The 15,710-nt window shown below is 34.7% G+C and overlaps 1 protein-coding gene across 2 annotated transcripts; it reads right to left on the reverse strand.

The window, feature by feature from the left end:
- Positions 1-3,607: 3,607 nt before the first annotated feature.
- LOC109190901 (thioredoxin-related transmembrane protein 2) lies at positions 3,608-13,893 on the reverse strand. Of its 2 annotated transcripts, none has more exons than XM_019341501.1 (11): positions 13,644-13,893; positions 13,498-13,542; positions 13,353-13,409; positions 12,109-12,178; positions 11,439-11,480; positions 11,225-11,298; positions 10,543-10,613; positions 10,297-10,379; positions 10,018-10,127; positions 4,561-4,623; positions 3,608-3,902 (listed from the first exon to the last, which is right to left on the reverse strand). In XM_019341501.1, exons 1-10 carry the CDS (start codon positions 13,794-13,796, stop codon positions 4,561-4,563), a joined length of 768 nt encoding a protein of 255 aa, XP_019197046.1. In that variant the 5' UTR covers positions 13,797-13,893; the 3' UTR covers positions 3,608-3,902. The 2 variants fall into 2 exon arrangements, with proteins under 2 accessions (XP_019197046.1, XP_019197047.1); XM_019341502.1 differs by having other exon boundaries at positions 3,637-3,905.
- Positions 13,894-15,710: the final 1,817 nt, after the last annotated feature.

Here is a 15,710-nt window from a genome sequence, read left to right on the forward strand (position 1 = left end):
ACATACTACTACCCCAGGCGGCGGAGTACATGTACCACTCCAATGCTGCTGCCGGATAACCCACTCCAATGCTGCTGCCGGATAACCCAACTAGCCCGGGAAACGCCACGGCCGCTCCATCGCTTACTGACAGCCCTGCCTGCTCCAGGAACTCCGCCGCCTGGGGCAGTAGTATGTAGCCCAGTAATATTGTATGTAGTCAAATATCAATTTTTTTCTTTTAATTTTTTGAGATAAGTAAAATGTCAATTTTAACGCGGCTAAAAATGAAGAATTTTTTTTTCCGGTGAAATTTTGACGGAAAAGTGGCCGGAATGACCATTTTTGCAAAAAAATCAATAGTCGTGGACTAAAATTGCAAGGTTCAAAAGTCGTGGATCAATTTTGCCAGTGCCACCATAGTCGTGGGACTAAAAGTGCAAAAAACTCGATAAACCTCAAATTAACTATTACACGTATTAATCACTTGATACTTGTAACCAACTTAGTTACTGTAAGTGATCATGGACTCTCATTTTTTAAAGAAATGTCAAATGTTTAAAGACAGAAAAAATAATATGTTCAGCACTTTATCATTTAATTGGGTCGATTAGATATGTTCATAAATTAGTGTGAGTATTCTATGAATTTTAAAGGTATCTCTTATAGTTAATGTTGAACCAAAAATCACTTATGGAGTGTTTGGTTAGCATGAATTGTAATTCAATTACAATGAAAACGAGATAGAAACTACATAGAATTGCAATTTAATTCCCTCAATTCAATAAATATTATTATTATTATTATTATTATTATTATTATTATTATTATTATTATTATTATTATTATTATTAAGGGTCAACTAGACCCTTAAACTTTTGATGAAAAAGCAATTAGGCTCTCAAACATTAAAAAAGTTCAATTATACACTTGAGCTCTTTAAAACAGTGCAATTAAACTAAATTTACAGGTTACCAAGTAAAGAAATTAATATATATAAATAAATAAATAAATAAATAAATAAATAAATAAATATATATATATATATATATATATATATATATATATATATATATATATATATATATATATATATATATATATATATATATATATATATAAGGATGCACTCAGGTGCGAATAAGTGTTCAGGAGGGAAATGCGAACGAATCAGCGCGCGACACATGTCCAGATCTAATAACTTTAAAAAAAAATGCGGTGGCATTTTCGTAAATAATTGAACATCGAAGTGCAAGTAAAATCACTTACAAGTGCACCTACTTTCACCTATAAGTGCATGTAATTTTTGCCTTGTTAGCATTCACTTTCAGCAAATATTCATGCACTTGGGTGTGCTTATAACTATATGTGCAACTATTTATAACTATAGGTGCAACTACTTATAACTATAGGTGCACCTACTTTCACCTATCAGTGCATGTAATTTGCTTTGTTAACATTCATTGATCTGAGTTCAGCGGGTAGTAATACCCCTGAAAACCACTCGCAAACATTCATACACCTAGGTGCAACTACTTATAACTATGTGTGCAATTACTTAAAACAATAGGTGCAACTACTTAGAACTATAGGTGCAACTAAGTATTGATACTCAGTGTAAATTTTTACTTGCACCTATAATACATTTTACATGCACTTGTAATACATTTTACTTGCACTTCGTCGTCGGTCTAAAAAGAGGTTTCCGTCGCCTTCTTCCAGACTGGAAGGAGGCGACGGCGGCTGCCTCCTCCCAAACTGGAAGGAGGAGGCAAACGTCACCTCCTTCCAGTTTGGAAGGAGGCAACACCATCACCTCCTTCCTGTCTTGAAGGAGGCGATGACGGCGGCTGCCTCCTTCTAGACTAGAAGGAGGCAACGACGGTGGCCGCTCCTTCCAGTCTGGAAGGAGGCAACGACGTCACCTCCTTCCATATTGGAAGGAGGCAACGACGTGACCGCCTCCTTCCAGACTAGGAGGCGACGACGGCGTTCGCCCCCATCCCGTCTGGAAGGAGACAACGGCCGCCTCCTTCCAGTCTGGAAGGAAGCCACGGCGGTGGCCGTCTCTTTCCGGTCTAGAAGGAGGCAATGGCTGCCTCCTTCCAGATCGAAAGGATGCAATGGCTGCTTCCTTCCAGATCGGAAGGAGGCAGCATCCGACTCCTTCCAAATCGGAAGGAGGTTGGAAGCGACGACGTTCAGCCTCCTTCCAAATTGGAAGGAGGTTGCGAAGATCGTCGTCGGCCAAAAGCAAAAGAAAAAAATTATATATATATATATATATATATATATATATATATATATATATATATATATATATATATATATATTTTACCAATAATTTGTTGGTTACCTGTAAATTATGTCTAATTGTATAATTTTAAAGAGTTTAAGTATATAATTGAACCTTTTTTAATGTTTGAGGACCTAATTACTTTTTCATTAAAAATTAAAAGGGTCTATTGAACCTTTTCCCCTTATTATTATGCTACCTAACCCTGCAAAATTTCCCCCACCTTGCATCAGTGCATGGCATTTCCTAATTGGACGAGTAACTTTATTTTTAACAATTAGTGGAGTCACCACATTCATGGGTACCCAATAATTATTAACCATATCATGGGAAAAATATTAGGAATAAAATTTGGAGTAATAAATAGCATTTTCCTATGAGAAAATGATATTTTTTTCCCCTGAATTATATGTTTATAGCATATTTTCCCCCTGAATTATTCATGTAAGCATATTAGTCCCCTCAATTATTTTAAAAGTGGTGGTTTTGTCCCCTTATATATTAAATTGACATTTCTACCTTTCAAGTAAACATTTTATTTATTTTTCTTCTCCAACAAATTATTGCTTATACGTAGGAATGACCATGGTTCAGTTCAAACTGAACTGGACACTATAACAATCGAATTGAAAGTTTCCGGTTATGATTCAGATTCATAACTCAATATTTGAATTTCAGTTTATTAAAATTATGAATAAAAAAAAACTGGATCTTGAACCGTGAACCGGCCTTTCTGGATCCGGTTCGCGATTTTGAACCGTCTTTATTTTAAAATTTTATTTTTTATTTTTAAAATGGTCTAAATTCAACAATATATGTATTTTATTTTTTTTCAATTCAGAACATGAACCGGCCATTCTGGTTTGCGATTTTAATAAACTATAAATATAAAGTTTTGATTCTAAATTATAATTGGAATATTTCAGTTTGGTTGCTAGTGTCTGTTCAGTTTATAAGGGTAAATATGTCCATTTAACATTTCTAAAGGAAAAACAGCCACTTAAATAATTCAGGGAAAAAAGTGTTATAAGTGTATAACTCAAGAGGAAAAAGTGTTACTTTCCCTTTTCCTATTATTATTATTACACAAGAGCATTTTAATTTTTATGTCACTTATTCCCTTCCCATTCTCAATAATTTAATTCATTCTTACCAAATAATATAATTTGAATTCCTACTTTATTCTCACCTTATTATTTTTTCACCGAATTACAATTCTTTTCCTCCGTAATTCCCTCCTTCCTACCAAGCTTCATATTAATACTTGTATTGCTGTTTTCACTAGGCACAAATTGTCACACAGAACAAAAAGGAAAAAAAAAAAGTTTGAAATTGTATCAAAAGGTTTATACCAACTATACTTGTGAAAAATTATAACTAAATAAACTGCATGAAATTTCTGGAAAAATTGTATCAAAAGTTTGAAAAACCATAGTCCCTTGCCCTTCTGTGTTACAAGAATGACATGAACGTGAAATACGAGTTGGCTATCGTAAATCTTATGGTTTGTAACAAATCCCCACTTTCACCGCTCATTAAAGGGTCAATTCATTGAGCAATAACGTGTTGATCCACATATCGATCTGGTACCGAATGCCTCGCCTCATTCGGAATACATCAACCTCACCTGCTTTACAGGTTTCTCAAGTCTTAATGCCATATACAATGTGTAGAACACAAATCATGTGCAACAATGGGGTGTTCGGTAATTAACTGTTAGCTGATTAGGTTAGTGAGTCTGATTAGTTAATAACATTAGCTGATTGTAGAAAGATGTCAGGTAAATTAACTTTACCTGATTACATGCAAAATGACTTTCTAAAAAAGCTTGATAGCTGATTGGATTAATTAGAGGGTATAACTAGTTGATAACATTAGCTTATTGTAAAAATGTGTTTGGTAAATTAGTTGTTTAGTATAATTTCTTTTCTCAGAAAGCTAATTGAAAAAGTTGATTTGAGTAGCTTTTTTGAATTTTAGCATTTTAGAGTACAAAAAGCTAATTAACCAAACACTTATATTGATTTTTAAACCAAGTCAAACAACTAATAGTGGTCAAATAAGTCAAAATTGGTCTATAGGCTAACTATTTTACCAAACAGGGCCTTTGAATTTTAACATTTTAGAGCAATAAACTGTTACAAAAAGCTAATAGTGGTCAAATAAGTCAAAATGAGCTGATAAGCTAACTATGCTACCAAACAGACGATGTGTAAACACAAAAGGTGGAACAAAGTGAATGCCGTGGTGAGAATAATAAGGTTGAATATAGGATGCCAACTTACCTATTTGCCATTTATGTAATCTAGAAGATGCTTATCCAGTTCAAAGCGCTCACACAGGATTTTCTGCAGTTAAGAAAAATCTCTTCAGTTGACAAAATAAAAAAACCTTTGTGCCAAAAACAATTCCTTCAAAGCATTAAATGTCAAGGTACAATTATTAAGTTCAAAGAGGATGCAGAAGAAACTCCAAAACATAACTCTTAGTAAAACACTGAATCAGACAGTTTCAACTGTGAACAAGATGAAAAGATATATTTGTTATATTCCAGACAACATATATACATACATATATATATATATATATATATATATATATATATATATATAGACTCAAAGGACACAACTCTACATGTTGAAGGATGGTGCCAGCTCAGCTGCGTATGTGGTGGAGTCCAATAACGTCATTTAGTTATATTTGTTGCTTCACAGTTACTTTGGCTAAGCTGGCTACGTCATTATATACTGTATTGGTTGACTTTCATTTTGGAGTAATACATTTTCTAGAATCTTTTCTTTCTCTGCTGTTACACAATCTGTTATGATATCAGAGGAATGGCAACAGCCCAATCTTACACCGCTCCGGTGACTAATGGAGGTCAATCTCCATCGCCGACACATGCTCAACATTACTACAGACACTACAATATTCCCCCTCAAGTTGGAGTATGTATATCATATGCACCAAGCTCGTTACAAAAATTCAATCCTATGACTTCTTAAAGATTTAGTAAATATATCAGCTAATTCATCATTAGAGCCTACAAAAGAAGTAGTAATATCTCCAAATGCAACTTTGTTTCAAACAAAATGGCAATCAATTTCAATGTGTTTCATTCTTTCATGAAAAACAAATGGATTTGATGCAATATGCAGAGCTGCTTGATTATCACAAATAAGCTTCTTGGACTCCTTCAACCAATAAGGAGGTTTTTCAACCACACAAGTTCACATGTCTCGAGAGCCATGGATCGATCTTCAGTTTATGCACTTGATCGAGTAACAACATTCTACTTTTCCAAGAGATTAAGTTGTCACCAAGGAAGATACAGTATCCAAATGTTGACTTTCTATCCAATGCACATCCTACCCAATCTGCATCCGTACAGCCAACAATTTTAAGGGTTCCATGGTTTTTGTATAACAAACCAGTGCCCAGAGATTTCTTAATATATTGCAAAATCTAGATGGTAGCCTACCAGTGATTCACGTGGAGATGCCAATAATTGACTAACAACCCTTACTGTAAAAGAGATATTAGGTCGAGTTATAGTTAAATAAAGTAATTTCCCTACCAGCCGTCAATATTATTTTCCTAGATCTAGGATAAGTTCCTACTGATCTGGTAGGAGTTTGACGTTTGAATCCATAGGAGTGTCAAGAGGGTTGCAATTCATCACTCCCGTTTCTTCCATTATATCCAATGCATACTTTCTTTGTGATATGCGAATTCCTTGCTTGGATTGTGCTATTTCAATTCCCAAAAGCATTTTAATTTTCCGAAATCTTTTGTTTCAAAATGTTGGAATAGGTGTTGTTTTAAAAATAGAATTCCCTCAGCATCATAGACATCAACATGGTAAGAGCATTTATCTTGTTGTATATGTTGATGATATCGTCATTACAGGAGATGTTGTTGAAGGAATACAATTGTTGAAACAACATCTATTCCAACATTTTGAAATAAAAGATCTCGGAAAATTAAAATACTTTTTGGGAATTGAAGTAGCACAATCCAAGCAACAAATTTGCATATCACAAAGTATGCATGGGATATACTAGAAGACACAGGTATGATGAATTGCAAACCTCTTGACACTCCTATGGATCCAAATGTCAAACTCCTACCAGATCAGGGGGAGCTTATCCAGGATCCAGGAAAATATAGACGATTGGTTGGAAGATTACTTTATTTAACTGTAACTCGACCTGATATCTCTTTTGCGGTAAGTGCTATTAGTCCGTACTTGGCATCTCCACGTGAAAGTCATTGGGAAGCTGCCATTCGGATTTTACGATATATTAAAAAATCTCCAAGCACTAGTTTGTTGTACAAAGACCATGGAAACCTTGAAATTATTGGGTACACAGATGCAAATTGGGCAGGTGCATGGGATAGAAAATCAACATCTGGATATTGTATCTTTCTCGGTGGCAACTTAATCTCTTGGAAAAGTAAAAAGCAAAATGTTGTTGCTCGATCAAGTGCAGAAGCCGAATATCGATCTAGGGCCGTTGGAACATGTGAACTTATGTGGTTGAAAAACCTCCTTACTGAACTGAAGATTTGTACAAAGGAGTCCATGAAGCTCATTTGTGATAACCAAGCAACTTTGCATATTGCATCAAATCCAATTTTTCATGAAAGGACGAAACACATTGAAATTTATTGCCATTTTATTAGAGACAAAGTTACATCTGGAGATATTACTACATCTTTTATAGGCTCAAATAATCAATTAGCTGGTATATTTATTAAAGCTTTAAGAAGTCCTAGGATTGAATACATTTGTAACAAGCTTGGTGCATATGATATACATGCTCCAGCTTGAGGGGGAGTGTTGAAACACAAAAGTTGTGTCTGTAGAAATATAGTTGTTGAAGTTGTGTAGGGTTGTGTCTCTTAGTCTGTATATATTTATCTGTTGTCTCCCCATTGAGACAAGCAAGTAATACAACAACTTCTTTTACATCTTTCTCAACAGGAGTGACACCGGAAGCCTTGGCCATTAGGTTTAAATCGAACAAACTCTTCATATTCAGCGGCATAAATGGTTCGGTAACTTGGTTCTCCCGGTTGAGATTGAGCAAAACTAACCTGAGTAAGCATTGGTTTTCCACGAAGTTTCAAACATTGGTCCCGTGTGTGTCTAGATCTATTGCAATGACCACAAAATCTAGTGTTTTTTTGTTCACCACGATAGCTAGTTCGTCCACAACCTCTTTGTGTCACTAGAGTATATTGTTTAGAAATAGATGTGTGAACAATTGGAATGGAGGTTATCTACAAGAGACATTTGAACAACTTGGTGGTTCGTGGGACAATGTTGCTTCCAAGAATTTGATTCCAAGTACTTTCAAATTATAAACCTAATTTGGTCAAAAGAAGTACTACAAAGATTTTTTCTCGTTGGGTAAGTTGCTCTACATGTGTTCTGTCAATAAGCATGAGTGTACCAAACTTAGTCATCAATCGTTGGGCTCTGCGGAAGAACGTTTCCATATCAATACCATCTTTCTTCAAGTTAACTAAGTTATCAACAATAGTGTAGAATTGAGAGATATAATTAGTATATAGAAATTTAGCGTGATTCCATACCTCTACACGTGTTTTAAACATCCTAAAGAGAGGCAACAATTGTGGAGAAAGAAATTGCCAAAAGAGGCTACATAACTGAGCATCTAACCTTTCCCAAATTTCCTTTTTATTTTTCGGTATCTTATCCACCCCCTTTTTTAAGTGGTTAGCAACTCCTTGGCTCATAAACCAAAACTCAACAAAATCTGACTAAGATTGATAATTTTGAGAACCACATGGAAAATCGCCGAAGGAGGCTACTAATTTTTGGAAGTGATCACCAGGCTTTAGGCACATAAATAGAGCTAAGAAAGTAGGCATATTACTAGCAAAAGGAAAAATAGTACTCCAATTATCAAAATTTTTGTCGGGGGACATTACCACCAAAAAGAAAACTAATGGCACAAAAGAAGCCACAGAAGGCCGACAAGGACAACTGGAGCTTTTCGCCAAAGAAAGCTGCCAGAGATGCCCTCACTCGCCGGCACGTGTTGTTAAAGCGCCAACAACGTGGTGGCGCGTGAAGGGGAACCGGCAGCAGGACAAGATGGGCTATGGTCGCTCGAGACAATAGAAGGGGTTAGTAGCACTAATTTGACAGAAAAACTCATCAAAAGCAAGTAACCTACTATTCACTATTGTTCATGCAATGGAAAATAAAAAATAAATAAATAATTGGCTTTTGATACCATGTGGAGAAGATGAGAAAAATTTGTTATATTCCACATCCCAATGGAGAGACAACATACATATATATATATATATATATATATATATATATATATATACTCAAAAGACAATCTTATAGACAACTCTTTGTGTTTCAACATCAACTACCATAAAAGTTGAAGAAACACTGTCTTGGGTAATGGATAGAGTGATAGACAAGAAGACCATAGTTTGCCATGACACAAGGCTATGGATTCCCGCATGGTTGACCCACCATGGTCTTTTTGAAAGAGTAGTTATGCTATCCTTACTAGGCAAATTATTGTGTGGACCATAACAAAAAGTACATTTTTAATATACTAAATGTACATTATTTGTGTACTGAATGTACATTATACAATATAATGTACACTCAGTACACGAATAATGTGCATCCCCTGAATACAATGTACATTTTAATATACTAAAAGTACATTATTTTTGTACTGAATGTATATTATTTTACAGTATACAAAATATGACCCACACAGCTTGTGGACCATGGTCCACACAATAATGATTGTTCCTTACTATACCTTCATCAATTGTGGTCTTGTGGAAATTAATGCTATGCTTGTATGGGAAGAAAAATAAGATAAAGAAAACAAGAAGGTAAGTGGAGAAGAAAATTGCGTTTGAATGAGAAGGGAAAATGAAGATTGAAGAGTGAGAAATGGGGATGGTGCATGTATTGGGGTAAGAGGATCTAAGTATCGTATATATAGTGTAGTGATTAAGTAGGCCCATTTTCTCACCTTCTACTCATAACCCTCATTTCAACCAACCCAACAACAATATATATGTTAGAAATCCTAAAGAAAAGGGCTGGGTTCTACAGACTTGTCCTAATTTTGGAAAGTGGATCTTGACATGTTTGTAAACTGGGGCATAAATACTGTGGAAGATTGTACTTGCCATGGCTAGGAGTTGCAATGAGGTCAATAAATTGATCGAGGGGAGTAATTGTATTCTCTTAACTGAAATTTAAGAAAACCCATCTCATATTAACCATAGGAGCTGAGTGCACGAGTCTAATGAGGAGTCAACAAGAGCATAACAGAACTGATCCAAAACTCAATTTCAGTACTTCCTGGATAAAATTCCATAACTGCATCCCAATTCCCAATCTAGCATGCCAGAGGAGAGCATGCTGAAGGATTGTCTTTTCCTTCTTCCTCTAATTAAAATTATTTCTTAATTAATAAAGTCTCCTATATCACATCACTAGCGAATATTAAAGCACCAACAATTGCTTCCCTTTTGGACTGCTTTTAACTTTCGTAGAGACAATATGACAATGAATCAAATTGTAAATGTGAAATAGACATTTCAGAAGATTACCACTTAGTGGCAGCATACAAAAGAAAGCATAAATTTTTCATGAACTTGAGATTTTGCAACATGAAAAATAAGGATGAAAGCATTGTGCAACATGAATCATTAATAGAGATTACCTTCGTTATGGAAAAACTAAAAACTGTACCCTGAAAATCCAACTCAGGAAAACGTGTGACCTCGTTTCCATTCTCAAATAGTATATACACTGGAAGTTGGCTTAAGCTTGCTGCATCAAGTATACACAGATATGTCGGTCAATAAAAAGTATATATATACATATATATATATATATATATATATATATATATATATATATATATATATATATATATATATTCCTATTTAACTAGAAAAACTTATCAAACCAAGATAATAGCAATTAAATGTATTTTTACCCAAAGAGATTCCAAACTTTTCTGCAGCATTTGGGAAGAGTCCAAGATCAACTACCCCAAAAGACAAATTTTTGTTCGAGTATCTGTTAAAGAAAATGTAAAAGACAGCTGAGCACATGGACATGCAGCAGTTTTGCCAGAAACAGCAGGAAGTGTAATAAATGAATTCTTCAACTTCGTATATCAGCTTTTGACAGATAGAACCTAATTACTTGACGATTCCAGAAGCTGCCTTATAACACTTACGTAATTGAGAGTTCAGGGAAAAATGAACTGGTACATATACAGGTTGATGTCGATAATGCACGGAATTCTACCTGGAAAAGTTTACCATATTAAAAAATCAAAGGAAAGGAACATGAGAGAGATAGTGTGTGTCTCTGTGTGATTCATTTTAGATCATTTGAACATGTGACTTGAGTGTGTGTGCAATATTTTCATGTCAATTTGGCCCACCCTGCCATCTATTCAATCAATTGCGTAGTAGAGTTTCTAAAAGATTCCATTTCTTCATAAATTACAAAACCTATTTGTACTCACCTAATCAAAATAAACCAGAGAGCAGATTGGCACAATTATAATACCAAACACAGAGTAATTATTTAGCCAACCCAGGAAATGTAAAAGAGGAGAAAAAAAATACTCATTCCGTTACAATATTGGACAAGTTTTTGCTCTAACATAATTGTAGCTTCCGCACACATGATGTATCAAGGTTGAATAATCAACAATTTATACAAGATTGACCACGGGAGGGATTCAACAAAAGTTGGAAAATTAGTGCTAGCTTCACAGTAAACATGGTCATAATTAATTTACTACTTTAAGCATCAAAAAACAATAACATACGGAAAGCATGAAAAACTTTATTATTGTCAATATCCAAAACAGTCAGTTGGGAACAGGAAATATGATTTATAATACCAACCAACCAAAATCTTGAAGTGTTTCCTTCAGTAAGCAAAGCCTCCAATTGTAGTGGGGTTAAATGAATTGAGTTACCTAAACAAATGTGACAAAAATAAGGTTTGGGTCAATCTTATCATATTCATGAATAAACTTAATATCAAATAATAAACTTGATAACAAAATAAATGCATGCCAAAAAGAACAAGAGGCATAACTGTACACTAATCTTATACCTAGTCCTTCGTACGGAGGCTGTTGTGTTAGAATATGTATAACTGCAAGATGAATAAAAATAAGTACTTAAACCAAGGAGAAAGCAAATTTGAATATCTAATAACTTGATCCAACAAATTGCAACACATCACAGGAAAAGGCATGGCCACAGCCCAGTTTAGTCATATTTTTTTAGAACATTAATTCTTAACTAGAGGGATGAGTTGAGATTATAGTTAGAGTTGTACTCCCTTGTCTCGAAAACTTAATCCATTTTGGAACTTCCAAACTATAGACATGGTAAAAGAATCCATTTTTGGTTGACCCAATTTCTATTGAGCCAACTTAGCACCTACCTATACCCACAGTGAGTTCCTAAATTTGTAGATTTTGGAGAACGAAGATGTAAATGTAAGTAATCACCTGTGTTTTAAGATAGGTTGCTTATAGGGATTGCACCAACACATAACAGTCAGTGGGTGGGAGCTCTGCCACCACACAAGCCCTATCTTCAGATGCATGCAAACTTAATCACGCACTAAAATTTCAAACTATCTAATGACAACTTAAGATTTAAAATAATAATAATAATAATTGCAACCAGAGAATTTCAACCACCACTTTATGTCAAAGCATTCCCATCAATTTTCAAAGAACAATTTATTTAGAGCATAACAGAGCAGGATCTACCTATAAATACCAATGCGTACCAGAGTCCCAAATGATAATCCATTACTAAAGCAAGAGCAGTAAGGAAAATCTGGAAATGCAAGGGCAATTGTTAAGTGAGTTCATCCAAAATAAACGGCATCAAATTAAATGGTAACTAAGGCATCATATGACTTGCTGGATATAAGAGTACAAGTTGGAAACCAATTTCCTGTATTTGGCACTCAAGTACTTCAAATTAAGCTAACTTGGGAAAAGCTATAAAAAGGTCTAAAATCCATGAGGTCGGCCTCTTGATAAGTTAAGAATCTTGTTCCAAATTTCACTGATAAGAGTGATAGAATCCAAGTTTTCTAGTTGCATGTTTATTCTATGCAAAATTTTCCTTCATCAATTGAATGTTAACAAAATTAAAATTTTATATTTTAATTTTCCAAATACAAAGTAACCATTTAGTGAATGCTAAGTTATTTAAGCCATTCTTTTAGACATAGAAGTATCTGATCTAAGTAATTTGATTTGTGGGGCTCATTTTGATTCTTATGCATCAATTGTAATATTTAAGTCATAGGCAACGTATTCCATATATCCTTCAAGTATTTCTCATCTTCAACACAACAAAGAACAGTATGGGCTATACATTTCTCATGTTTATATTATTTCTACCATTTATCACATTTGGCAAATTGCTCTCATAGTGACACTGGATAAGTGTGTGCAGATCAGTATGCACTACATGAGCGTTTCAAGTTATCCCTGTTCTGGTGCAATATGTTCTTTTCACATATTCAATCTCATTTTAAAACCTAATATAGGGAAAATAAGTTTAGGACTTAATATCAACTAGAACCTCCAAAGTTGGAGCAATTACCAGAAAAAATACTCCCAGTAGATAACTCTCTCTTTTCCACATGCTTGATGTATGTTATATAAGCCAATTCTAAATCAAATGGCAAATGATAACAACTCCACATACTAAACTCCCACAATATTTCCATAGGGTGCAAATTGTAATGAATAGCTACTTCGTGCATTCATGAGTAACTTTCCCTCTCTCCCTATGCCAACCATTTGTCCAAATTCAAACACCATATTTTTTTTTAGATCTTAAACGAATTCAGTTTCTTAAGCACGTCAGACTATGGTAGCAGATTCACACAGTTAAATGATCTACTTGTTACAAAATAAGCCCATCAATAAATGAAACAAAAACTCAATCGAACATCATGAACCTAAAAGAAGGATTAATTGAGCAAAAAGAACACCTTTGCAAATAACAGAGAATCTGAAATGACCGTCTGCCATGTTTCCGCCCTCACTGTCTGTCAAGTGTCAAGTGCAAACATCAATTGAATTTTAAAGACAGAAAACAGTAGGAAGAAAACGAAGAAATCAGCAAAAAATGCATACCTTAACAGCAGCTATCACACTAAAAACGACAACTGCTTGAATCTCCTGTGAATTAGTTAAGCCCTATTAGCGATATTTCACTTTTAAAAAAATAATAATAAATTGTATGTGCGTTGCGAGTTTGTAGAGAGAGAGAGAGAGAGTACGCGTTCGAAGAGGAGAGAGGAGCGAGACGGAAGGAGAAGATGTGAGGCGGAGGAGCGTATAGGGATGTAGGAGAAGAATGCAAGGAAGTGGAGAAGACAGTACTGATCTGAAGCCATTCGATTCAACCATCTCGCCGTTGACGTCGACGACATTGTCACGATTCTGCGATGGATCTTAGGTGAAGGCTAGATGTATTGGAATTCTTTCCCGGGAAACTAAAAATCATTTGGGCCAATGAACCAAACCTTTGCTCATAGTGACAAATTATTGTGTAAATCACGGTCTAAACGACATTCTTAAATATTATGAGTTAGAATAATATGTTTTATGAGTTAGAATAATATGTTTTATGAGTTAGAATAATGTATTTTACGTTGTATATTAGAATAATATGTTTTATAAGTTAGAATAATGTATTTTACGTTGTATATGCTTCTTTGAGCACAGTAGAATTGGTCTCAACGTTCACCTTCTGGGTCTTCTTGACCACAGTAGGCATTAGATGTTTCCCGAGTATAGGAAGAGTGCCTAGTGACTCTTTCAATCATAGGTATAGTAATCTCTAAAAAAATCCTTCAATTCTATTTTTGATTTGAATTTGAATACTTTATGAATACTTGAGTATCCATTTGAAATTTAGTCGAAGATCAAAACACTTTGCTACAAACAAATCTGGCTTGAGTGCAACAAACATTATATTTGAAATTCTTAAACTTGAGATACTCGAGATTTGATACTTGAAATATTTTGACTTAAGTATTTAAATACTTAATAATTGAATGCTTCAACACTTCAAACTCGAAACTTGAATATTTGAATAACTTCTTTGTCGCCCCTTTCACTTGAAATAGAGGTCTTTATTTATAGTACGGAAAACAATGTCCATAATTTTTATTTGAAACTAGTATTTACACACACGCGTTGTACGAAATTGATTTATTATAATATTTTAAGAATATTTGAATCAATATACAATTATATAAATTATAACAACGAATATTTTTAAGTGCAATTGATGAAATGGGTTGGATCGATTATGTTTAGAGCCATCAAAGCGGGCTTAGCCCGCCGGGCTAGCCTGTCCCGCCCCGCCAAACGGACAGGACGGGCTCGAGTTTTAAAAGCCTGTATTAGAGCGGGCTTTTTAGCCCGCCCCCACCTAACCTGCGGGGCGGGCCGCTTTAAAAAAAAAAATAGATTATTAATTATTAAGGCAATTTATATCGTGTACCAGGGCGCGCATTGCATTGTGCGCCCGGATGTAAAACGACGTCGTTTCACATAACTGTATAAACAAATACACATAATTGTATAAACAAACACACATAACTGTATAAACAAATATACATAATTGTATAAACAAATACACATAATCACGTCAACTCCCTACCGCGCATCCCAAAACGACGTCGTTTTGGGAGGCGTGGGGCGCACAGTGCTATGCGCGCCGTGGTGCAGGGTATAACGATTGAATTATTAAAGACTAAGGGGGTGTTTGGTTGGATGGAAAACATTTTCCATGGAAAATGTTTTCCTAAAAGTGAAGGAAAATGATGTTTTATGTTGTTTGGTTGGATGGAAAACATTTTTCATTGGAAAAAGTTTTCCTTAAAAACAAGGAAAACAAATTCCTAGCTTACGCTAGGTATTTTGTTTTCCATGGAAAACTAATATGACAATTTTACCCTCACCATTCTTTATTAATTACTCTTATTATTATTGTTGTGTAGGGTTATATTTGTCATTATACTCATTATTCCTTACCATTCCAAACTCAACCAAACAATGGAATTCATGTTCCTAGTAATTTCTTTTCCACCAACCAAACAATGGAATCTGTTTTCTTTGAATTTATTTTCCATGGAACTTCAATTCCATTTCCCTTCAAATATTTTCCAGCGAACCAAACGAGCTGTAAGACTCAACCGCCCAGCCACAGCCAGCCCTAATTTCCTATTCTTCCATTTCCCACTCTTCTTCTGGGTTATGCTGCCTCCGATTCTCCAAAAGAGAAAAAGAATCAATAGAGATCTAAGTTAATTAATGAATTAAGATGTGCTTTGATT

The sequence above is a fragment of the Ipomoea nil genome, unplaced genomic scaffold (assembly GCF_001879475.1).
Source record: "Ipomoea nil cultivar Tokyo-kokei standard unplaced genomic scaffold, Asagao_1.1 scaffold1596, whole genome shotgun sequence".
Lineage (NCBI taxonomy): Eukaryota > Viridiplantae > Streptophyta > Magnoliopsida > Solanales > Convolvulaceae > Ipomoea > Ipomoea nil.